General features: G+C 50.2%; 1 protein-coding gene across 1 annotated transcript; it reads left to right on the forward strand.

Moving 5' to 3' along the window:
* The first annotated feature begins 1,042 nt into the window (after window positions 1-1,042).
* On the forward strand, window positions 1,043-2,157 carry LOC136493638 (ethylene-responsive transcription factor ERF039-like). Its single transcript, XM_066489739.1, has one exon. The coding sequence runs from the start codon at window positions 1,133-1,135 to the stop codon at window positions 1,832-1,834; it is 702 nt and encodes a 233-aa protein (XP_066345836.1). The 5' UTR covers window positions 1,043-1,132; the 3' UTR covers window positions 1,835-2,157.
* Window positions 2,158-26,255: the final 24,098 nt, after the last annotated feature.

Here is a 26,255-nt window from a genome sequence, read left to right on the forward strand (position 1 = left end):
GACGTCTCGACTTACAATACCACGTGCATACTCTCGCCATTCAAAAACAGGTAAACGTTTTGGGTTGTTCATTGTCATATGCCAATTACTTTGAAAATTTAGTGAAAATTAAATTGTGTGGTGAGTTTGGATATATGGATATCATGCGACAACATTTATACCAAAAGTAGTTTCTAGGTGATCGCTAATTTGTAAGTTTATTTTAAGATTTAGCATCGTTATTGTTTTAATGATAGACGATGTGTCAATCGATAGCGAGATATCTATGACAACTTTGTTAATCTCTAGATCTATTAGGTTAGGTTTTCAAAGGTACTCCTAGAAGTGTGTATACGTGTCTTTCATGTAGGTGCAAATATATGAGTGTTTAGTCAGTGGCCCTGTTCGGCTTACCTCATATTTAACTTGTTCGGCTTGTTTTTTCAGTTGGAACGGTGTTTTTCTCTCATAATAATTCAACCAAAACAGTGTTTTTCAACCCGTTTCAGCCAAGTTTTAGACCAGCGAACGGGGCCTAGTGATGAGATGCAAAAAAAAAGAGTGTCGTGACACATTGATATTTTTAGCGTGCAGGAGTCAAGTTACTACGGGAATATGGAATTTGAATGGGGTAAACACTTTTTTCGAATGGGCTTATAAGCTGTACTTTTTAGCGTCATGTTCGTTTGGCTTATAAGTTGTATTTTTTCATACAACAAACCGTATTTTTCTCTCACAATAAATCAGCCAACAGTACTTTCAGTCATGGCTTATCAGCTAAGCGAACATAGCATATATGACCACTTTGACAGCTCCCGAAAGATGTAAATGTATAATGTCAACAAAATAAATAAATTATTTTAAATAATTCCGTTTTAACATTTCTCTCTTTGTAGCATGATTGAACTAAGAATTTGAAACTTTTTCGCTGTCAAACGCACTCTGCTTGTGTACACGGTTTCTGAAAACCACACGTCCAAACAAGGCCGAGGTGGCGTCGTCCTATGTTTCCATTGCTATTCCACGTCGCTCTGGCCTCCGCGGCACACCATAAAAAGCAGACCCCGCGCTCTGCTCCTCCCGTCTCCACTCCCCAGTCGCTCCGGCCCAACATCTCCGCCACCGCCGCTCCGCAGGCAGGCAGGAAGCCGCCATGGACATGGACGACACTCAGGAGCCGTCCTCCCCGACCTCCCCGTCCCCGTCCTCGTCCTCCTCCTTTTCCTCGTCGTCCTCCGTGGCCCCGAAGAAGCGGGCGCGCAAGGACGGCAGACGGCACCCGACGTACCGCGGCGTGCGCATGCGGAGCTGGGGCAAGTGGGTGTCGGAGATCAGGGAGCCCCGCAAGAAGTCCCGCATCTGGCTCGGCACCTTCGCCACCGCGGAGATGGCGGCGCGCGCGCACGACGTGGCGGCGCTGGCCATCAAAGGCGCCCGCGAGGCGCACCTCAACTTCCCGGCGCTCGCGCACCTGCTCCCGCGCCCGGCCTCCACGGCGCCCAAGGACGTGCAGGCCGCTGCCGCGCTCGCCGCGGCCGCCGACTTCCCTCCTCTGCCGTCGTCGTCGTCGTGCCCCATCGCCGGCGGCGGCGCCAATGCCAAGAGCCCCGAGGGCAGCAGCTCCGCCTCCGCGTTCGACGACGCCAGCACCAGCGCCGCGTCGCCGCCCCCGCCCCCGGCGCCGGCGTGCCCGCAGGAGGACGCCGAGCCCAACACGGACGACGCGCTCTTCGACCTCCCGGACCTGCTCCTGGACCTGAGATGCTGCGGGCCGTCCTCGTGGGCCGTCGACGACGACGTGGCCAGCGGCGGCGCGTTCCGGCTCATCGAGGAGCCGCTGCTGTGGGAGTACTGAACTGATCAATGCCACCGCGCCAGTTCCCGTTCTTGGAGCGGTCGCCGGTGGTCATCAGCGACTTCTTCATGCATCGCTAGCTGTTGAGTCTTGAGTGTTAGAAAAATCGATCGGACACATGTTTAACTCCAGAAGATTGCTCTGCTGTTTCTTTTCCTGTTTTCCTTTTGCCATATTTAGGTGCCGCGCCTGTATAAAGTTCGCTCCTTTTTTCTCCTCCTCTTGCTTGATTTGGGGGACAAGAATATGTATAATTAACGAGCATCTTATCTTCCGTCACTTTTGGGTGTATTGTTTAATTGTTTATTTTAGTGGTAAAAAAAAGCTGATCGGGCAAAGATTTGGGCCAAATGGACAGTGATATTTACGCATCCAGCTTTCGCCTTTGTGATCATGCTACTATAGTCACCTGCCTCATCTGGAGAAGACGATCAGGAAAAGCCTCCCGCCTTCCAAGCCACGGCAGGAATCCCCCGCGCCGCTCAGGCGCCTGTAATAGCGCACTAATAATTCGCCCTTGTGTTAATGCGAGCAGCGGCTCCAAACGGTGCTGCGTGCTGCGTAGAGAACAGCGGACCGCGGCGTGAGGAGCGCGCTTAAAGGCCGCGACAGCGACGGCCGCCGCGTAAAAATGCGGCTTCCGGGTTAAGATTAGAGACAAGCCCCGTCACACACTCGCACGGACACGATCACAGGACGCTCCCGTCCGCGGAATTCGCTGCCCCAGGCTTGTTTAGATCGGGTTAGCTGGCACTGTAGCACTTTCGTTTGTATTTGACAATTATTGTTCAATCATGCTCAAAAGATTCGTCTCGTAATTTATAATCAAACTATGTAATTAGTTATTTTTTATCTACATTTAATACTCCATATACGAGGCTATTTCATCCATTATGTATAGTATTTTTCTCCCGCGGTGAATCAGCGTCAGGTCGGCGCCTGAGTCATCGTCTGCGCAGGCCGCACGCAACGCGCCCTCTGCTGCTGCTGCCACCAGCCACCCACCCGCCGCAAGACGACGCGCTCCATCGCGGCACGTCCGCATGCGCAAGAGTTCGATTTTTGGGGCTACCTATACGTACAGTATTTCATCTTTTTTTCTATTGCGAGGCAGCAAAGCATTTCCAGGCAATTATTTCCAGCTAGCACGGTGCTTGCTGCTTGCATGAGTGTCGACACTTGTCTGCATGGAGCCTGGAGGCAGGGGGGCCGGCCGTATGACGAGATGACGTCAAGACACAGTGCTCTCTCTGATCTCTGAATGCTGCCTCCTCCTGCAGGCAGAGGCATCATAGGGCATGCAGCGGGGCCAGGTGTCCCGTTCGTCGCTCTCGGTCGTCGGGATAGTGAGGTCCCACCGGCGAGAGCATTGGGTTGGGTTCCAGGCTGGCGAGTGTGCGACGCCCTCAACCTGGCGGCACGTCCTACGGCAGCACTGCTCGAGCCGTACGGAGTCCAGCACCACGACGTGGAAAGGTCAAGGCAATCATTGCGGCAGAAGAGTGGTGGTACTCCTGTACTAGTATGAACTAGACGCGTACGAACGCCGTGTATTACCATTACCCACTGAAACCAGAAAACCATGGACCATTGGCTATGTACTAGTATGTACTACTGACGCAAGCAGCTAGAAAACACTGTTACACGGTAGTCGATCGCGCAGGAAACCTGTGAAACACGGCCGAATAGGCCTTTGACTATAGCCAGCCTAGTGCTAGTCTGGTACATAGATCGTACTCCAAGATTAGCTGCCGTTAGATCTGTACCATACTCCGTCCGTCCAAAGTATCCGTATCAAGTTTAGCTATTATATAAAATATTAGCAATATTTATATCTTTAAATAATTTTATTATAAAAATAATTCGATGATTTATCTAACGATATCAATCATACTTCCTCCGTCCCTAAATAACTGTAGTTTTCACTTCCCGAGAAGTAATTTCGACTAAATGGCCCCGTTCGGCTTACCTTATAATCCGCACTATTCAGCTTGTTTTTTCAGTCAGAACAGTATTTTTCTCTCACAACAATTCAACCAGAACAGTGTTTTCAGCCAATTCAGCCAAGTTTCAGCAAGCTGAACAGGGCCAATATATTGTTGGGTTCATAAACCCAGGGTCCCTCGCGGATCGGTTTCCCAACAAAGGCTCGGCCCAAGCTGACAGCGAGCAACTCATGGGCCGGCCCAAGTATCCGGACAATAGGCCAGAAGGACGATCCAATCATCGACCGAAAGGTCTGGCCGAGGAGGAGCGGCACCCGTTTTCCGACTCCGGCGCACCTCTCCGACTGGAGCGCTCGCTCCGACTCCGGCTGCCTCCGGACAGCCTCTCCGACCAGAAGGTCTAGCCAAAGCACTACTTCCGACTCCAACTCCACGTCTCCGACCGGGGTTACGCAGAAGCCCTGCTCACCGCTCTTCTCCAACTGGCGCAACCAGAGCCGACTGGGACCAACCGACCGGGGACGCCCGCCCGGAAAGGACCACGGAACGAACGGAGAAAGCAAGGCAAGGCGCTCAAGTCAAACCACGATACCAGGGACCGTACCCTGTACACCTGCAGGAACAGTACTCTGCAACCGCCCTGACACAAACAGTGTTGTAGGCGCCGATATTTTCCTCTATAGTATTGTGGGCGCCGTTAACTCTCATACGATAAGGCCCCCACATGCGTCTAGGCATCGACAGTGTTGTGGGCGCCGGAATTTACCGTACCGAGCGAACATGGTGAAACTTCTCATATGCCTATGGGCATCAACAGTATATGCAGGTACCGATATCTGCCATACCCGAAACAAGACGACGTAACCTCCCACATGCTTCCGACTTCCAACAGTGTTGTGCGCGCCTACCATCATCATGTACCTGCCGGCGTGGGCAACAAGGTTTAGAAGCTTACGTACTCTCTCCCTCTTACTTGTAAGGCCATCCCCTTTATCTATAAAAGGGGATGCGCTCTCTCCCAAGGGAGGCCAAGTGATTCCAGATTCATTAGATCGACTAAGTTCACTAGTTCACAACCACATAACCGCCAGGTTCCTCAAGCACACGCTTGAACACTTAGCTCATAGCGGAGCTCCTGTCGCTCTTGGCCCTTTCGACCAGAGCCGACCTGTGGGGGTATTAACCCCTATACCCTTACGGCTAAGCTTGGGCTGGCCCGGATCGATGGGTTCAGTCCACCCGAAAGACGACGTGCGGCTCAGTCAACCTGATCGGAGTCCCGCACAAGGAAAAGATGGATTTGGCGACCAAGCAGGATCCTGGTCGGTTAGAATAGGAATCCTTATCTGGCCACATATGGCAATTGTAACTGACTAGGATTAGTTTCCAGATCTGTAACCCTGCCCCCCGGACTATATAAGGCGGGCAGGGGACCCCTCTAAAAAACATCTCTCATTGACATACAGCAATACAAATCAGACGCAGGACGTAGGTATTACGCCTTATTGGCGGCCGAACCTGGATAAAACCTCGTGTTTGTCTTGCATCACCGTCTTGTTTGGGGCTTGCGCATCTGTCTGCCGATAATCTACTACCTTGGGCATACCCCTAGGTAGACTGCCGACCATATTTCGTCGACAGTGGCGCGCCAGGTAGGGGGTATGCGTACTGCTCTCCAAGCGAACAAGATGGTCATCATCTCCGGCTCCATGGCTACGCCCAATGGCCTCACGTTCACCGTCGGCCAGATCACCTGGACCACCCGCTCCAACGACTCCATTGCCATGACTGCGGAGGAGGCGTGGATTCAGCCCGCGCCGACGACTACTTCACCTGCATCGGCTACGGCTCCGACCACGGGGAACACGGCTCCGACCACGGTGAACACGGCTCCGACCACGGTGAACACGGCTCCGACCACGGTGAACACGGCTCCGACCACGATGGACCTGGCTCCGACCACGGGACATCTGGCTCCGACCACGCCTACAGCCACGCCAACAACCCGTCATCCGCTTCCCCACTACAGAGGAAAGCAGATCGACAACACCGACCTGCTCGACTCCGTTGATCGGGTCGGCATCCAACTCGCTGAAACCCTAGCTCTGTCGCTGTTGGTCATGCAGGTCACCAATGGCTGGTTAGCTTGCCAGCGAACTATTTTGACTCTTGGCAGGAGCTCAGGCAGGCCTTCATCGACAACTTCATCGCTACTTGTGAACAACCCGGCAACAAGTACGATCTGCAGCGGATCCGGGATCGAAAGGATGAACCACTGCGCGAGTACGTTCGGCGTTTCTCGGAGATGCGCATCAAGGTCCCATCAATATCCGACAACGAAGCAATCGAGGCTTTCGTCACCGGCCTCCGCTTCCACGACGCCCTAAGAGACAAGCTCCTCCGGAAGAGACCCGAATCGGTCACAGCGCTTTTGGCCACCGCTAAGAAATATGCGGACGCTGACGACGCTAAAAAGATAATCGTTGAAGAAGCAGCAAGGGTTCCACGCTCCGACCACCCCCCACACCGCGACGATTACCGTGGCAATCGTGGTCGGAACGACAATTTTGACCGCCGCAACCAGCGCAACGACTCCCGCGATCACCGTGATCAACGTAATCAACGGCGCAACCGCCGCGACGATTACAGGAGCAAGTGCGCTCGGGAAGACGACGGCGAGGTCAATACCGTGAAAAAGGGCAGCGGACGTCGAAACTATGAGGACGACTACGCCAAAGCATTGAAGGGACCCTGCCAGCTCCATCCCAAATCGAACCACACCATGGAGAATTGCCACGTCCTCAAGACTATCTACACGCGTCAACAGGCTCCGGATACGTCCGACAAGCCTAACGACGCGGGGGGACAGCGCAACGAGGACAACGACGACGACGATGCAGATCCTCGTCATAAATACGTCAAGCCGACTGATCGTGTGCACACCATCATCGGCGGCAAGGTGTCCATTGAGACCAAACGAGAACGCAAGCTGCTCGCCCGCGCTTGCTTGAACGTGGCGAACACCGATAACCTTCTCACCGATCCGCGGCTCCCTCCGTGGTCTCACCGTGAAATCTACTTCAGCAGGAAGGACCAATGGGCCGCCATACCCGAGCTAGGGCGCTTTCCCCTGGTCCTCGATCCTTGTATCAACAAGGTTCAATTCGACAGGGTACTGATCGACGGCGGCAGCTCCATCGATATTCTGTTCAAGAACAGCCTGCCCGTTCTGAAAATAGCCCAGGCGGACCTAAAGCCGTACGAGGCACAGTTCTGGGGCGTTCTCCCCGGACAGAGCTCCACACCTCTCGGGCAGATCACGCTACCTGTGCAGTTTGGGACTCCGGACCACTTCCGCACCGACTACGTCAACTTCGTGGTCGCTGATTTCGACGGCACCTACCATGCTATTCTTGGTCGACCGTCGCTCACCAAGTTCATGGCCATACCTCATTACAGGTATCTGGTGCTCAAGATGCCTACTGAGAAAGGAGTTTTAACCCTCAGGGGCAACGTATACGCAGCTTATACCTGCGAGGACGACAGCTTCAAAATAGCAGAGGCCCACGACCTCTCTATTCGCATGGCCGAGACCATGCTCGACGCTAAGAAGACCCCGACCGACCACCTGGAGATCCCAGAGCTCGTGGCTCCACGCAAGAACATCAGATCCAAGGAGCACAAGACGATCCAGCTGGTCGAGGGCGATCCCAGCAAAACGGCCCTCATCGGGGCCAACCTGGATTCCAAATAGGAAGACGCGCTCGTCAGGTTCTTGAGGGGCAACGTGGATGTGTTTGCATGGAAACCTTCCGACATGCCCGGTGTACCTCGGGACTTGATCGAGCACTCCTTAAATGTCAACAGCAAAGCCAAACCAATCAAGCAGAAGCTACGATGGTTCGCTCGCGACAAAAAGGAGGCGATTAGGGTAGAAGTTACACGGCTTTTGGCAGCCGGATTTATCAAAGAAGTGTATCATCCGGAATGGTTAGCCAACCCGGTTCTTGTACGCAAAAAGAATAATGAATGGAGAATGTGCGTTGATTACACTGATCTCAACAAACACTGCCCTAAGGACCCCTTTGGCTTACCTCGCATAGACGAGGTCGTAGATTCAACCGCCGGTTGCGAGCTGCTTTCCTTTCTCGATTGCTACTCTGGTTATCACCAGATCGCTCTCAAAAAGGACGACCAGATCAAGACATCTTTCATCACGCCTTTCGGCGCCTACTGCTACACGACTATGTCGTTCGGGCTCAAAAACGCCGGTGCTACCTACCAACGCGCTATATAGGCCTGCCTCAAAGACGAGATAAAAGACAGCCTCGTCGAGGCTTACGTCGACGATGTAGTTGTCAAAACCAAGGAAGCTCATACCCTTGTTGACAATCTGGAACGCACCTTCGCAGCCCTTAATACGTTCCAATGGAAATTAAACCCAAAGAAGTGCATCTTTGGTGTCCCTTCTGGCATATTGCTCGGCAATGTCGTCAGTTACGACGGCATACGCCCTAACCCGGAGAAAGTCAAAGCTGTCTTAGACATGAAGCCCCCAAAAAAGGTGAAGGATGTCCAGAAGCTTACCGGCTGCATGGCTGCTCTAAGCCGTTTCATATCAAGATTAGGAGAAAAAGGCCTACCGTTCTTCAAACTGCTCAAAGCATCCGAGAAGTTTGAGTGGTCGGAGGAAGCAGACGCTGCCTTCACGCAGCTAAAACAATACCTCACGTCACCTCCGGTACTTACTGCTCCCAGAGAAGACGAAACTCTCCTACTTTACGTTGCGGCAACCGATCGGGTGGTTTCCACTACAATGGTGGTCGAGCGCGACGAGCCGGGCCACGCCTACAAGGTACAGCGGCCAATTTATTTCATTAGTGAGGTACTCAACGAATCCAAGACCAGGTACCCACAGATTCAGAAACTACTCTACGCCATACTGATAACATCCCGAAAGTTGAGACATTACTTCGACGGATATCGTGTGGTGGTCATGACCGAGTATCCTTTGGGGGACATCATCCGCAATAAGGATGCGAACGGGCGCATCGTCAAATGGGCAATGGAGCTATGCCCCCTTTCCTTGGAATTTGCAAGCCGTACTACGATCAAGTCTCAGGCACTCGTCGATTTCATCGTCGAGTGGACAGACTTAAGCACGCCTGCCTCTCCGGGATCCGACGAATATTGGACGATGTACTTCGATGGTTCTCTCAACATTGACGGTGCGGGAGCAGGAGTTCTTTTCGTGTCACCATCCAAGGAGCAGCTCCGGTACGTCCTCAGGATTTATTTCCCAGCATCTAATAATGCCGCCGAGTATGAAGCATGCCTGCATGGTCTACGCATCGCGGTTGAGCTTGGAGTTAAACGTCTCTATGTCTACGGAGATTCGGCTCTGGTCATCAACCAACTCAACAAGGACTGGGACACGACCAGTGAAAAGATGGACGCATATTGCAAATCGATAAGAAAGCTGGAAGGCAGGTTCTATGGCATCGAGTACATACACGTGGTCCGGGACAAGAACCAGGCAGCGGATGCGTTGTCAAAGTTAGGATCATCCCGAGCCAAAATCCCACATGGCGTATTCGTCCAAGACCTGCTCACGCCTTCCATTGAAGACGAAGATTCAACGACCGACAAAGTTTCAGACCAGCAATTAGTGGCTACAGGTTCCGATGCCGAGCACAACCGAGCCGCTTCCGACCACTCATGAGCCGGACTGGAGAACGCCTTTCATCAAGTACTTGACAGATGGTAGCGGTTATATCGATCGAACAGAAAATGAGCGCCTGATGCGTCGTAGTAAGCAGTACCTGCTCGTCGATGGCAAGTTATGGCGCAAAAACGCTAAGGAGGAAATCTTGATGAAGTGTATAACCCAGGAGGAAGGTGAGCATCTCCTAGACCAAATCCACTCTGGCTCCTGCGGCAACCACGCGGCCTCAAGAACACTGGTCGGTAAGGCTTTCCGAGCAGGGTTCTATTGGCCGTCAGCAGTGGCCGACGCAGAGAAGCTAGTCCGCCGCTGTGAGGGTTGTCAGTTCTTCTCCAAGAGAATCCATGTACCAGCACACGAGATCCAGACGATTCCAGCTTCTTGGCCCTTCGCATGTTGGGGACTGGACATGATCGGGCCTTTCAAACCAGCCCCTGGGAAATTTACATGCGTCTTCGTGCTGATTGATAAGTTTTCTAAGTGGATAGAATACATGCCTCTGGTACAGGCATCCTCAGAGAAAGCTGTCACATTCCTCGACCAGGTCATCCACCGTTTCGGCGTGCCCAACAGCATCATTACTGATCTGGGTACTCAGTTCACCGGGAACGCTTTTTGGGACTTCTGCGATGAAAGGAGCATAGTTGTAAAATACGTCTCGGTGGCGCATCCTAGAGCTAATGGACAAGTCGAGCGGGCAAATGGCATGATCTTGGATGCATTGAAGAAGAGGATGTACAGAGAAAACGATAAAGCTCCTGGAAGATGGCTCAAGGAGTTACCAGCCGTTGTCTGGGGCCTCCGAACTCAGCCCAGTCGTAACACCGGCGTCTCACCATACTTTTTGGTTTACGGCGCTGAGGCAGTCCTTCCACCAGATATAGCTTTCAGATCAGCACTGGATAGAGAACTTCGACGAAGGCAAGGTCGACGAAGTACGGGAGCTAGAAGTCAACAGCGCAGAAGAGAAAAGGCTTGATTCCTGCGTACGCACGGCCAAATACCTTGCTGTTTTGCGCAGGTACTACAACAAGAACGTTAAAGAGCGTTTCTTCGTGGTCGGGGACTTAGTCCTGAAGTGGAAGACGAACCAGGCTGGTGTCCACAAACTCGCAACCCCATGGGAGGGACCTTTCATGATCAAGGAAGTCACACGTCCAACGTCTTACAGGTTAGCTCATCTAGACGGCACGGACGTACCGAACTCATGGCACATCGACAAGCTTAGACGGTTCTATGCTTAACTACTGAGATATGTACTCTACTTGTATTTTCGATTTACTTTACTAAAGCAACTATGATTTCTCCGACCACTCTAATGTGTCACTCCGAATTTTATGGTTATTCTAACTTAAGCCAGTACAAGCCGACCACCACTCCTTCTACGGTTTTCGGAGCAGGTCCTGTCTCCGGTTCCTCCCAACACGTGCACGGGATCTGCTCTCTGCGTTGCGGGTGATCGGCAGGTCCCCCCTGGTTTGACTTGTCTGCGTCCACGTATGCACAGGTCATAGTACCTCATACTCCGACCACATGCCAGACTAGGGCCGCACAAACTTTTCAGGATGACGTGTCGAGCAAAACGGTACAACTAAACAGAACGTTAACACGTTCCCACTTAGTTACACCAACAAAAAATTTCAAGCTTAAAGTGCGTTTTGTATAAAACAAACAAGCTTATAATGATATACAGTTACGTTATTACAAGCTTGCCTGAAAAGGCTCAAGTTTACAATAACACAACTATGTCCTCCTTCTACAGCTCTAAGCCTATTACATTGGCTGGTCGGGGCGCATGGCATTTACTGCTCGCCGCCTCTGATACCCTACTCGAGTCTTGGGGACTCTAGAGCTAGTCAAGCTGAAGGAGATGGCCCCGCCGGTGCCTGGCTGGTCGAGACCGCAGGCTTCGTTGGTTGGCTTGCAGCTGATGGCATTTCCAGCTGGCTTGTCGATGGCATACCCTGCACAGGTGCTGTCCCACCTCCGCACAGGTTAATATCGCCAATTATCCTTGACGACAAGTCCAGCTGGGCCGTCCGAAGCTCTTCGGCCTTGTCTGGGTCTATCTCCTTCGGGTACCCAGCCTCCAAGCGTTTGAGATCGATCAGGGGGTAGTGAGCACGCACCATGCTTAGCACATGGGCACCCGTGTACTCACCCGCCTCCTTCACGAAGTCTTGGAACCATCCCCATGCTTGCTTGCATCTCTCGACCAGTCCGAGCTGAGGCGTCCTTAGCTCTTCCTCTGTGAGCGCCGGGTCGATAAGGTCGAGGACGGGCACAATGCCAGTTGCTATTTCTTGGCACCGCTTGCTCCACGTGTCCCGCTCCTCGGTGGCCTTAAGGCATTGTGCCTTCCAGTCGTCACGCTCCTTGATCACGGCCTCAAGGTGCCTCTTGGCATTGACTTTCAAAACTGAAAACAGTACAAGACATCAAACGTGATGACACGACAAGGCAATGTGGGCAATTGAATGAGAAAGGTGGTCTGGAGTGCTTACTTTTCAGGTCGTCTTTCATTCTGTTAGTGTGGTCTTGGAGTTCCGACTGGCGGCGTGCCAGTTTCTCGTTATCCTCCTTCAGGCGACCACATTCTGCAAGTGCATGGCTGTTCTCCCCCTGAAGGCGGGTTACTTCAGCTTCTAAACCTGCATTACAGCTATTACTGCCAAGAACACAATAACACAAGTCCTGCACTTGCTATGATATGGTGAAAACTTACTTGTTCTCTCCCGCTCTTTGATATTGAGCTGGCCGACCAGGTTTTGGTTCTGTGCTTCTCGGTCTGTCCTCTCCTGGTCGGCGGCGTCAAGTTGGCGCCGTAAGCGTTCCACTTCAGCCGTTAGCTCTTTATTGACCGTCGCGATTCCTTCTATCTGGTCGAAGCACCTTTTTCGGTATCTTGCAGTTTTCATCAAGTCCTGCATACAGACAAGCTACGTCAGACAGTTCGACTACACAACAGGGTCAAGGACTAAAGGCAAATGTACCTGGACTTCAGTCACCAGACGCTTGGCCGCCCGTTCGACTCTTAAGGTCTCTTCGACCTCTGGAATTTCCTCGTGCATGACCCATTCGTCGTTCCGATAGCGCGACACATATACATGTTGTCGCCTATCTTGAGGACGGCCCAGGACTTCTTCCACTTCGTCCTCTTCAGCCTCCTGCTCGGGAGGCGGCACTGGTCCGGAGTTCGCAGACTCCACGACCACCAGGGCTTTCCCACGAGCCGTCGCGTCGGCAACCATGTTCCGGGCAACTTCTGGCTGCTGCCCCTCGGCTAGATCCAGCTCCCTCGGCGCCGTGGTATCCGCCTCATCAGGGTTCGTGCTTGGAGCACTTGTATTCTGCTCGGGGACTGGCGTCTGGTCGTCCGCCTGCTGAGGCCCAGGCGGGGTCCCTGCCATGTGCTCCTCCACGGCTGGTTGCTGAGCAGTTTGTCCCGCCGTTGTTGGTAAGGACGTCCCGCACCCAGCTAGCTGGTCGGGGCTTTCGGTGGACTGAGATCTATTGAATTCAGAGACAAATTCAGACGATAATAGCATCCAGTACAAAATGCAAAGCTTACATAAAAAATAAAGATACTTACAGTTTCGACTTGCGGAAGGATGTGGCGAAGGAACGTCTCCTCGACCGCCCCTGCTCCGCTTGCTCGGCAGTTCCCACCGGGACTTGTTCAACCTCCGGCGCGGGCGTCGGAGTATGATGCGGCATGTTCCCTTCGTCTGTGCTCTGCGTTGCAGTGGTCGGTGCTGTGACCACTGCTGGCACAGAGGAGCCACCCTGCTCCGACGGCCCCACCTGCCTTCTCCTCTTTCGGGGGATGAGCTGGAAGATGTCCGCATCCTCTGCTTCGTCCTCCGACAGGGGGAAGATGGCTTGACGCCGTTTGCTGGCAGCCGGACGCTTGCCAGCGGCTCTGGTCGAGGCGTCCTCTACCGTCTCGAGCACCGCCCAGTGAACGTCGTCGGTCCTGGCGCTGGTCTGGGCGGCTGGTCCAGTAGCTTGCGGCCATTCTACACCGGGGGGAGGCGACACAAACACTCCTGCCCGGTCACGGCCATTACACTGAGACACAAAATGAAGGAAAAGACAGTTATTTTATTGATGCAACATGACTAAAAAGTTAAAAGGAAGCGTCATTTACCTTTGGGGGAGGTCGAGCCAGCTTGAAGGCGTGCTCGATGGCGTTCAGTGCAACATAATTCGGATCGGCCAGATTGAACAGCTCTCCAATCCTGGCCTTGATCTCCGTCTTGTCGAGCGGCTCTTTCCTGGTCCTGGTCGGATCCGCGCCACCTTGGTATTCGAAGCCAGGATGAATCCTTTTTTGGCATGGCTGAATTCGTCGGCTAATGAAGTTGCCGACCACGCTCGGGCCATCAAGCCTTCCCCACGGGATCATCCCGAGCAGTTCGGCTATTTGTTCCAAGTTCTCGGGCTTCTCCGACCAGCTGTTCTTCTTCTCTGGAATTAGTCCCACGTCGCACAGAGTGATGGTGTTCGGTTCTTCACGGATGTAGAACCATTTCTTGTACCACTCGTCCAATGAGGTGTTCCAGGGACAGTGCAGGTATTGGGCCTTCATGCCGTCACGCAAGTTCAGATAGACGCCTCCGGCGATCTTCGAGCCACCGCTTCCCTTTTTCCGAAGGCAAAACAGGTGGCGAAAGAGGTCGAAATGGGGCTGGAAGCCACCATACGCCTCGCAGAGATGGATGAAGGTAGAGACGAGAAGAATCGAGTTGGGATGCAGATTGCAAATCCCAATCTCGTAGTACAAGCAGAGACCCTGAAGGAAAGGGTGCACTGGAATCCCAAAACCCCGTTTGAAGAAATCTTCAAAGACAACAATTTCACCTGGTTGAGGATCGGGGAAGCTTTCTCCTTCCGGTGCGCGCCATCCCGCAAGTGCCTTGTTGTGAAGCACTCCCATGGCGACGAGGTCCTCGATGGTCTGCTCGTTGCTCCGAGACTTCCACCACTCCTTCGCCATGATTCCGCCTTTCTTCTGGGCGTCTCTCCTCGCCATTACTCTGTCCTTTCTAGGGGGGTGGATGCGGTGGCAAGGGGATTTTTGGCACTGTTTATCGGAGGAATAGGGTTTGGCAGGAGGAAGAAGAAGGTTGCGGCGGCGAATGACAATGGGGAATGGTATGAGTAACTTACCAGATCTGTATTATATAAAACAAAGAGCACCGTCGTTTCATCCGCCCGAGAATGTTGGGGGTCGTGCGCACGCGCCGCGGACGGTTGTTCACACAACCCCGAAATCTGCGCCAATAAACGCGCTCCTTCGTTAACAGTGTACGCGCCTCTTCGTTGATGGTGTAAGAGGGCCCACACTGACACACCTCGATACAGGTGTCAACCGACCGTTTGCCAGAAAACAATAAGAAGACAGAATGACGTACTATACCTATTTGCTTTTTTGACCAGACGTGTCAGACTGGACAGACTAGACTTGGCAGAGAGTAGAGAAAAATAAATACACCAAATAATATTACAAGCAGCGCACGCGATCGTGGATTTGCCTTGACCACTACTGTGCTCGGGGACTGCCCAGACCACTACGGTGCTCGGGTACTGTCCAGACCACTTTTTTGCTCGAGGGCTGCTCCGACCACGGTTGTGCCCGGGGACTGCTCCGACCATTACTATACTCAGGAACTGCTACGACCACCGCTGTGCTCGGGGACCCTCCCGACCACTTCTTGGAGTTTTGCTCTCCTCGGCTACATGTGATTTATACTCACATACAGTTGAGAGACATTTATTTGGACCTTGCTACAAGGCTCATACTTCGCCTTCCAGCAAGCTCGGGGACTACGTCGGTACGATGCACCTGCCGGTGTATCTTGTTTGGCCTGTACGGCAGTTGGATTCTTAACTTCAGCTGAATCTTTTTAGACCCTGGCACCACGTGCCTACGTCACCTACTACCAGGCTCGGGGACTAAGTGGGCACACTTCACCTTGCGGTGAATGTGTTTGTGTTTTGAATGGTTATAAGGATTATTAATATGCTCGGGGACTGCCCCGACCACTGCTTGAATAGTGTTTTTCCTTGACTACATGTGATTTGTACTCACATACAGTTAAGAGACATTTCTTTAGACCTTGCTACAAGGCTCATACTTTGCCTTCCAGCAAGCTCGGGGACTACGTCGGTACGATGCACCTGCCGATGCATCATGTTCTGCCTGTACGGCAATTCGGTTTTCAACTAAACTATGAATTCTTTTTAGACCCTGGCACCACGTGCCTACGTCACCTACTACCAGGCTCGGGGACTAAGTGGGCACACTTCACCTTGCGGTGAATGTGTTTGTTTTTCGACCCCTACGCTTCTGATGTTCAAGGACGCTATGCTTCAAGACCACTTACATTTCTTTTCAGAAATACAAGTGGGCACACTTCTCAGGACAGAAATCTTTTTCTTTTTTCTTAAGAGCACCATACATTCTTCGGACAACCTACTTCTCCGGTGATGACGGTGGTCGGAGGCGTCAAGGATTCAAGCCTCGCTTGTCGGAGAAGGTTAAAATGGCGTGTCGCAGCATAATACATGATGCTCGGGGACTAGCTGTGGGGGTATTAACCCCTATTACCCTTACGGCTAAGCTTGGGCTGGCCCGGATCGATGGGTTCAGTCCACCCGAAAGACGACGTGCGGCTCAGTCAACCTGATCGGAGTCCCGCACAAGGAAAAGATGGATTTGGCGACCAAGCAGGATCCTGGTCGGTTAGAATAGGAATCCTTATCTGGCCACATATGGCAATTGTAACTGACTAGGATTAGTTTCCAGATCTGTAACCCTGCCCCCCGGACTATATAAGGCGGGCAGGGGACCCCTCTAAAAAACATCTCTCATTGACATACAGCAATACAAATCAGACGCAGGACGTAGGTATTACGCCTTCATTGGCGGCCGAACCTGGATAAAACCTCGTGTCTGTCTTGCAGTCACCGTCTTGTTTGGGGCTTGCGCATCTGTCTAGCCGATAATCTACTACCTTGGGCATACCCCTAGGTAGACTGCCGACCATATTTCGTTGACACGACCGGACCACTTGTACACCCCATCTTTCTCCTTCTTGTTTGTAACCCCACTACAAACTTCGAGCACCTAGGCTTAGGAATAAAGTCACTGACTGACCCAGACTGGATGTAGGGCATGTAGCCTGAACCAGTATAAACCCTGTGTCATTGAGTGCTAGGCCACCTTTGATCACAACGTATGACAAAACTATAAATATTTACTTGTTGGTTACTTTCTGCACCGACAGTTAGCGTCGTCCGTGGGGAAGACGTTGTATGTTCAACACTTTTTGGTCATCGGATGGCCCACTTTTCCACCACCCTCGTCGTGGTGGGCCTCTGGCGATACGATTTGCTTCAGTTCGCTGGAGTTTCCCGCACACTCACCTGTTGGGATGTGGGTTCCACCCATCTTTGAGCCATCCCAGGCCTTCCTCTTCAGAAGCTTAGACTTCATCACTGACTGGCTTGGCGTACTACACCTCCGCGAGGAGGCACTCATTTCGGCACCCATCGGAGGGGCACCCTCCATCAACTCTGGGACGCACGACTTCAACGACGCGGCATCTGCGCTTCATTCCGAGCAAACTCTCTGTTCAAACCCCGCTGTAAGTAATATGCTTACTGTTATTTACTCTTTATCTACTATCTCTCACCGATCATCCGGAGGGACCATACAGCCCGTGCCACGAACACCGTACGATTGGTTCCCCTATGGCCTCGTGTCCCCCATGGATGCGTATGCTCGAGGGCTCCGAAGGATGCTGGCGCCATCCCCCCTCACATCTGAATTCGTGGGAATGGCGAGCTACGCTCCTAACACTCTCCATGAACTCCCGGATGACAAGGGTGAGAGCGATGGCTCCAGCATCGACGATGTGGCACCTCACCACCGTCCGTCCCAGGAGTGCGCTATGGCAGACGCTGTGGGACAGCCGCCAGTGGTTATGGAATCTACGTAGACTCACCTAGGCATGAAAATGGATGGGATACGGACGGATATCACCGATATTATATTTGTTTTTATATTTCTGTCCAGAATCGGATTCGAATACGGATAGTGTCAACTATGTCGGATATGATACGATTGGATATCGACATCATAAATATGCGATTTGAGTATTCGGATACGGATACGGTATCGGATGTTGGATATCCGGACTCGGATACGGACAGATCTCAACCCCTCTAAACGGATTCGGTTTCGAATACGGTCGGAAAATATCCGTACCATTTTCATCCCTAGACTCACCCCCCCTTTGGACCCGCATGCGAGGGCCCTCGCATCTGCACAAGCGCATGCCAAGGAATTATGACAACGGCGGCAAAACCAGCCGCTGCCTGCGCCGGCGCATTCGGTATAGCACATTGCGCCCCATGCGCATGGCCCGATGAGTGGTGCCCGGGGTCGCACCCGTCAGGTCCAACACGACATCATAAACAAGGGGAACGATCTCCCACAGTTTGCTCGAGCTAGCCAAAACATCACTGTTGCGGCAATGCTTCTACGCGGCGTTCCTGAGCCCATTGACCCCCAGGAGCGGGCAGTCTACTGGAACCTCTGGGTTCTAGTAGAAGTCACCACTGTTCAACAGGTAGAAAGCTCCGCATCGCGACTCCGACACGCGCCCTCTCTCCCCACTGGGGGAACGGGGATGCGCCAGACAGATTGCTCCATTCGCTCACCGCTACAGCTGCTAGGTGCGGCTCAGGGGGCGATAGTCACGCCTCGGTCCAACCTGGCGCCTGCTCCACACCGACCGCTGAGACACGAGCGACCCGGTCCACACTTGGATGCTCACAGCATCATCAACAACCGGCATCAGGCCCGGCATGATGATGACGTCCACTAGGCGGTGGCAAGAGCAGGCGACACAGATCCTGACCGAACCATCGAGGGGAGCGGTGAAACGCGCCCAGGCACGGTCACCGATCGAACGACCGGAGTCCCAGCCCTGAGGGTCTAGGGTAGCGGGCCTTGGATCGGCGTATACGGAGAGTGCCATTCCCACAGCGCTTCCGACCGCCCACCAACATCACCAAGTACACCGAGGAGACAAACCCTGGTATTTGGCTCAAAGATTTCTGGCTCGCCTGCCGAGATGGAGGGGTGGATGATGACTATTTCATCATTCAGTATCTCCCCATCTGCGTGGGGGAACATGTTTGGGCATGGCTTGAATTCCTCCCACATGACAGCATCTGCGACTGGGTGGACCTCAAGAAGGTCTTTGTCAGAAATTTCTAGGGGATGTATGTCCGCCCTGGGAACTTCTAGGACCTCAAGAGTTGCCAGTCGGAGCCCAGCGAGTCCCTGTGGGACTACATCCACAGGTTCTCCCAATGATGCAACTCCCTCCCTGATGTCGTCGACATGGACGTCATCAGCGCAATCCTCTTCGAGATGACCTGCGAGTCCCTGATCCATAAGCTTGGATGCCTGAAGCCCTGTACCACTCGTGACCTGCTCAACGTCGCCACTAACCATGCCTCCGGTGAGGAAGCGATCGAAGCGGTCTTCAACGGGGGCCAGGACAAAGGCAAGGCCAAGCGCATGGACCAAGACGAGGGCCCCTCTACATAGAGGGGCAAGAAAAATAAAAAGAACCAGTGTTAACTGGACAACACCGCGTTGGTCACCGTAGCTGACCGCACGGGCAAGCAGCCCCAACAGGGCCTGCCTGACCACTTCAACAAACTCATGGATAGCCCATGCACGAACCATGCCTACCCCGTTAAACACCTCTACAAGGACTACGAGCTCCTCAAAAGTTTCCTACGACAGGCCAATGGGCTAAAAGAAGGGGATGGCAAAGAGGCGCCAGCTAAGAAAGGAGGCACGGCGGGCAAGGACGGAGATGGTTTTGAAAGTGCATTTGCCCCCTATGTGGGTTTTGGTGTATTAATGGCATCCAAATTAGGGACTAATGTGATCTTAATGAGATATGTTGCAGCTATTAGTCCCATGAAAGATTCAAAGAGTTGATAAAGATGAAATGGTATCCCTCAATTCTTGAAGCTGTAAAGGCGGACGAATTCAAAACGATCTCCAAAGGTTTTAATTTTGTTTTTGAGTTTAGGATCCGCCGCACTATAAAGAGGGATGCAAGCTTGGTTGGTCTGAGGAAGATAGAGTGCTCAAGCATTTAAATAAAATCAAAATTGTGTCACTCTAGCACTTCACGAGCACATAGAATAATTTTCTGTGACTTTCGATGTCGGAAGTCCCGACGTAAGTCGGAACTCCCGACAGTCGGAAGTCCCGACCTAAGCCAGGGGTCCCGGCACCTGTGCTTCTGACTGCTCGCTGTCTGTGCACGTCGGAAGTCCCGACATTCACCGGGAGTTCCGACCGTCGGAAGTCCCGACGTTCGCCGAGAGTTCCGACACTGACTTGACCCAAGCCGGGAGTCCTGGCCTCAGCAGTGCTGGCTGTTTGATTAACTGTGCACGTCGGAAGTCCCAACGATCGTCGGGAGTTCCGACCGTCGGAAGTCCCGACGGTTGCCAGGAGTTCCAACACTGACTTTCACCCGTGGACTTCTGACCCTTTGGGTACAGTATTTTATGCTAACATTGGAAGTCCCGGGATCTGCGTCGGGACTCCCGACGTAGATCTAAACGGTTGGATTTTCACTTGGAGTATAAATACTCCTCTCTTCACTTCTAACCATTACGGACTCATTTCACAGTTGACTCACTTCGTGCTGAACAGCTCCCAAGCAACCAAAGCACCCCTCTCATTCCCCCTTTGCTCCAATCTTCGATTCCCTTAGTTTTTGAGTAAAAGGAGAGTGGATTAAGTGAGAGCATCACTTTGGAAAGCTTGAGCACTTGATTTCTTCATCAAGCCGGTTGTTTTTGCGTCTATTACTCTTGGGGCTTTGCCCCTAGCCAGCTAGGCGTTGCCCTAGAGCTTCCATCTTGTGGAAGAGCCTTGGGAAGTTTGTATCACCCTTCGATTTCTTAGTGGAAAGCTCAAGTGATCTTTGTGGTCGCTTTGAGAGAGGCAAGGAGGTGGAAAAGACTCCGACCTTAGTGGTCACCTCAACAATGAGGATGTAGGAGCTCCTTTGTGGGGTTGCCGAACCTCGGGATAAATCCTTGTGTCCCGCGTGCTTGTTGTTGTTGTGATTGCTTGAGATTACTTGTATGTGTTTGTCTCCTTGTTTCCAAAATCTCTATTTTAGGGTTTGGACTCGATCTACGGTTTGGAGGCTTTACGGCGTCAAGGGAGTGACCCAACATCTTCACCAAACCACTAGGAAGTGAGGTTGTAAGTTTATTTATCCGCGAAGTTAAATTTGGCACTGCTTTTGTAGTTCACGTAGGCATCGGAACTGCTGACGTTTGTGCCGGAACTTCTGACAACGTCGGGAGTTCCGACCCAAACGTCGGGACTTCTGACAGTGGCTGACAGATTTGAACTTAGCATTTGCAGTAAATTTTTAGATACGCCTATTCACCCCCCCCCCCTCTAGGCATTGTTAGATCCTTTCAATTGGTATCAGAGCGAGGTCTTCTCTTTGCGTTTCACCACGTGAGAAGAAACAATGTCGGAGACCGACAAGATGCAAGCCATTGCCGTCGAAATGGCCAAGAAAATAGCTGAAGAGTTGATGAGTACTCAAGTCAAGCTCTTTCAAGATGAAATGAAAAAGATGCAAGATGAGATGAGCAAGTTGAAGGAAGAATTGAGCAAGAAGGTTGATGATGCAATAAGTGGCAAGAATGATATTAGTGACAAGAATGAAGCAAACAAAGATGCCGCTAGTGATATTGGAGCCGGTGAGCATGCTCATGGAAAAGGAATATATTCACACAAGAGTTTTGACTATGGACAAATCATGAAAAGTTCAACACTCCATACTCCGTCCGTCAATATTGGCAAGCCACCTCACTTTGATGGAACAAGATACACCGATTGGTCTTACAAGATGAAGATGCATCTAATAGCCGCAAGACTTTGGGAAGTTGTGGATGTTGGTGTGATGATTCCTACCGATGAAGATAGAGAGATTACTCCGGAAGAAGTGCACAACCTTCATCAAAATGCACAAGCCATAGCATTGCTTGTGTCAAGCTTAGCTCCGGATGAGTTTAGAAAAGTAAATGGAATGGAAAGTGCAAAGCAAATTTGGGATACTTTGAAAGTATCATTTGAAGGAGATATAAGTGTGAGGAAAGGCAACATAGAGTTACTTCATGGTGAATTGGAAAGATTTGTATTCTTGCAAAATGAAACAACACAATCCATGTTTGATAGGCTCATGGCATTGGTCAACCGCATAAGAGCTCTTGGTAGCAACGAATGGGATGACAACAAAGTTGCTAGAAAGATGTTGAGAACCTATAGAGCCAAGAACAACATGCTAGCGTCCGTGATCATGGAAAGGCCCGGTTATGATGAGATGACACCTCAAGAAGTTCTTTCAAAGCTCAAGCATCATGAGTGTCTAGATGAAGATGCAATCAATGCTCACAATCAAAATCCTAATGCAATGGGATTCAACAAGAGTGTCGCCCTTAAAGCAACTCAACAACATGAAGGTCAAGTTTCAAGTCAAGAAAAGAAGAAGAAAGTGAAGGATGATTCCTCAAGTGGAGAAGAAGATTCCGATGCAGAGGTTGCATTTGTGATTAGAAATCTTAGAAAGTTTATGAAGAAGAAAAGCAATCACAAGACCTATGGTGATGGTAAGAGAAGGTTCAAAAAGAGATTTTGCTATGGATGTGGTCAAGTTGGTCACTTCATAGCCGATTGTCCTAATGAGAAAAAGAAGCACAAGCATGACAAGGATGAAGATAAGAAGAACAAAAGCAAGAAGAGAGGTGAAGCTCATATTGGGGAAGAATGGGAGTCAAGTGATAGTAACTCAAGTGATGATGAGAAGAAGAAGAAGGGAGCCGCAAACATCGCCATCCACCACTCTTCGTCACCGACCATGATCCTCCCCTACTCAACTTCACCACCAAAGCTCTTCGCCAACTTATCTTCATCACCGAGGCTCTTCTCCAACCTCATCGACAACGACTACTACACTCCAACTTATCTCATGGCAAAAGGGGAGAAGGTACATACTACACCCGTTTCCTCTAGTGATGAGTATGATAGTTGTGATGATAACATAGAAGAAATTGAAGCAACCATGATAAAGAAATTTGGTAAAAAGGCATTCACTAAAATAAAAATGCTAATGAAGAAATTAGAGAAGAGGGATAGATGCTTAGAGTTGCAAGGAGATATAATTACTCAAGAGAGAGAGAAAAACCTTGCACTTGAAGCATCTATCACCGAGGAAAAGATGAAGGTTGAGAAGTTAACCGTTGAATTGTCTTTAGCCAATGACTCAATTGGGAAATTGACTAAGGAACATTCCACGGTTAATGATCAAATAGCTAGCCTTAAGAATGAAAAGAGTATAACTCAAGAAAGCCTCACAAGCTTGAAAGAAAAATATCAAAATCTTGAGCTAAACTATAGTACTCTTTGGGCTAGCACTTCAACTTCTCCTAAGGCAACCGAAGTCTCAAATGTCTCCACTAGTGATGGTTGTAAAAGATGCTATAAAATTGATGTAAATGCATATGCAACTAACCTTGTTGAGATAGAGAAGAAAAACAAGGAGATTCATAGGTTGGAGATGATATTGAAGAATGGGTGTAAGTGTCAAGAGCAATCTAACAAAACTATATACAAGTCATCAAGGCACCCATCGATCAAGGAAGGCATTGGCTACAATAGGTATGATGGAAAGGCAAATGGAAGGAATATAATAAATGGTGTGCCTTGTGTGAAGTTCAACAAGGGCGTTGCTCTTGATGAGCTTATATGCAAGGCCAACAACAAGGTATACATTCCAAAGATTCAACCTACAAATACCAAGACAATCAAGACAAAGCAATCCGATGTCCTCAAGCCACAAGCACCACTTCCACCGGTGCTATGCTAGTGACTATATGTGTTGTTGGGGCAAGGATGGCAAGATCATGGTTAAGTATGTTGGTGCCCAAAAGAGAAAGGAAATTATGAGGAGTGTTTGGGTGCCCAAGTTTTATGTGACTAACCCTCTAGGACCCAAATCTTTTTGGGTACCTAAAACAAAAGCATAATTTGTTTTTGTAGGAATATTCCTCCGGTGGAACAAGTTGGGTGTTGGATAGTGGATGCACCAATCATATGACCGGAGAGAAGGACATGTTCACATCATTCCAACCAAGTCATGATCAAAGTGGAAATATTGTGTTTGGTGACAATGGAAAAGGTGAAGTACTCGGGTTGGGTAAAATTGCAATATCAAATGATAATTCCATTTCCAATGTCTTACTTGTGAATTCGTTAAGATACAATTTGTTGTCCGTTTCACAACTTTGTGAGATGGGTTACAATTGTCTCTTTACGGATAAGGGTGTGAAAGTCTATAGAAGGGAGGATTCCTCTATTGCATTTATGGGTCATTTAAAGGGGAAACTCTATCTAGTTGATTTCACATCAAATAGAGTAAATCCCGAGACTTGTTTAATGGCAAAATCTAGCATGGGATGGTTATGGCATCGCCGACTTGCCCATGTTGGGATGAGGAACTTGGCCAAACTTCAAAAAGGCGAACACATCCTTGGACTAACAAATGTTTCTTTTGAGAAAGATAGGATTTGTAGCGCATGCCAAGCGGGAAAACAGTTGGAGCTAAACATCCCGTCAAGAATGTTGTGACAACCGAAAGGCCATTGGAATTGCTTCACATGGACATATTTGGACCCGTCGCTTATATAAGCATTGGTGGTAACAAATATGGTTTTGTAATTGTTGATGATTATTCTCGTTTCACTTGGGTATTCTTTTTGCGTGAAAAGAGTGAAGTCCAAGGAATCTTCAAGAAGTTTGCTAAAAGAGCCCAAAATGAGTTTGATGTCAAAATCAAGAGAGTTAGAAGTGACAACAGGACGGAGTTCAAGAACACCAACATTGAAGAGTTTCTTGATGTAGAAGGAGTCAAGCATGAGTTTTCGGTTCCATACACTCCACAACAAAATGGTGTTGTGGAGAGGAAGAACCGAACGCTCATAGAAGCCGCAAGAGCAATGTTGGATGAGTACAAGACCCCAACTAATTATTGGGCGGAAGCGGTCAACACGGCATGTCATGCCATCAACTGCTTATATCTTCACAAGATAAGAGAAAAGACCGCCTACGAACTTCTAACCGGTAAAAAGCCTAAGGTGCACTACTTTAGAGTTTTTGGATCCAAGTGTTTCATACTTAACAAGAAATCCAAAAGTTCTAAGTTTGCACCAAAGGTTGATGAAGGTTTCATGCTTGGTTATGGTACTAACGAACATGGATATCGTATTTTCAATAAAACCACCGGTTTGATTGAAATAGCGGTAGACGTGACTTTTGATGAAACCGACGGCTCTCAAAAAGAGCAAGTCAATGTTGAGAATGTAGGTAATGAGGAAGCCCCACATGAAGCAATCAAGAAGCTTGCTATTGGTGAAGTGAAGCCCGTTGAAGACGAAGATGAAGACCATGTTGTGCGTAATGATCTTGATCCAACCATTCATCATGTTTCATCAAATGAACATGGTGAAGCCTCCGCAACAAGAAATAATCAAGATGGGAGATCAAATGAAGCACAAGGTCAATCTCATGAAGATGGTGTCAACAATGAGCGAGCTCAACCACAACTCAACAATGAAGAAAGAAGTGAAGTCAACCCTCTGCAAGCTCATGATTGTGATCTTCCAATCAATCATGACTGTGATGATGATGATGATGATGGCCCTATCCAAAGATCAACTCAAGTGCCACATCCTAGAGTGCATCAATCCATTCAACGGGATCATCCCGTTGATAACATATTGGGGAGCATTCGACGAGGGGTAACTACACGTTCCCGTTTAGCAAGTTTTTGTGAATATTACTCGTTTGTTTCTCCTTTGGAACCTTGTAGGGTGGAAGAGGCACTTGATGATCTGGATTGGATGATAGCCATGCAAGAGGAGTTAAATAACTTCACTTGGAATGAAGTCTGGTCCTTGGTGGAAAGACCCAAGCAAAATGTGATTGGAACCAAGTGGGTTTTCCGCAACAAGCAAGATGAGCATGGCGTGGTAACAAGGAACAAGGCAAGGTTGGTGGCTCAAGGATTCACTCAAATTGAAGGCTTGGATTTTGGGGAGACCTATGCACCGGTGGCTAGGCTAGAATCAATTCGTATTCTACTTGCCTATGCCGCCCATCATGATTTCAAGTTATATCAAATGGACGTGAAGAGTGCATTTCTCAATGGCCCCCTATCCGAGTTGGTGTATGTGGAGCAACCGCCGGGCTTTGAAGACCCCAAGTATCCAAACCACGTCTACAAGCTTGATAAGGCGCTCTATGGGCTCAAACAAGCCCCTAGAGCTTGGTATGATTGTTTAAAGGATTTCCTACTCAAACAAGGTTTTGAGATAGGAAAGGCCGATGCTACTTTGTTTACTCGCAAAGTCAATAATGATATCTTTGTTTGCCAAATATATGTCGATGACATAATATTTGGTAGTACTAATGTGGCTTTTTGTGAGGAATTTAGTAGGATTATGACAAATAGGTTCGAGATGTCCATGATGGGAGAGTTGAAGTTCTTTCTTGGATTTCAAATCAAGCAACTCAAGGATGGCACGTTCATAAGTCAAACCAAGTACACCAATGACATGTTGA

Source organism: Miscanthus floridulus, chromosome 11 (assembly GCF_019320115.1).
Source record: "Miscanthus floridulus cultivar M001 chromosome 11, ASM1932011v1, whole genome shotgun sequence".
Lineage (NCBI taxonomy): Eukaryota > Viridiplantae > Streptophyta > Magnoliopsida > Poales > Poaceae > Miscanthus > Miscanthus floridulus.

Excerpts from the sequence above, each read along its gene's own strand:
- LOC136493638 (XM_066489739.1), top strand. The coding sequence starts at position 1,133 with ATGGACATGGACGACACTCAGGAGCCGTCCTCCCCGACCTCCCCGTCC.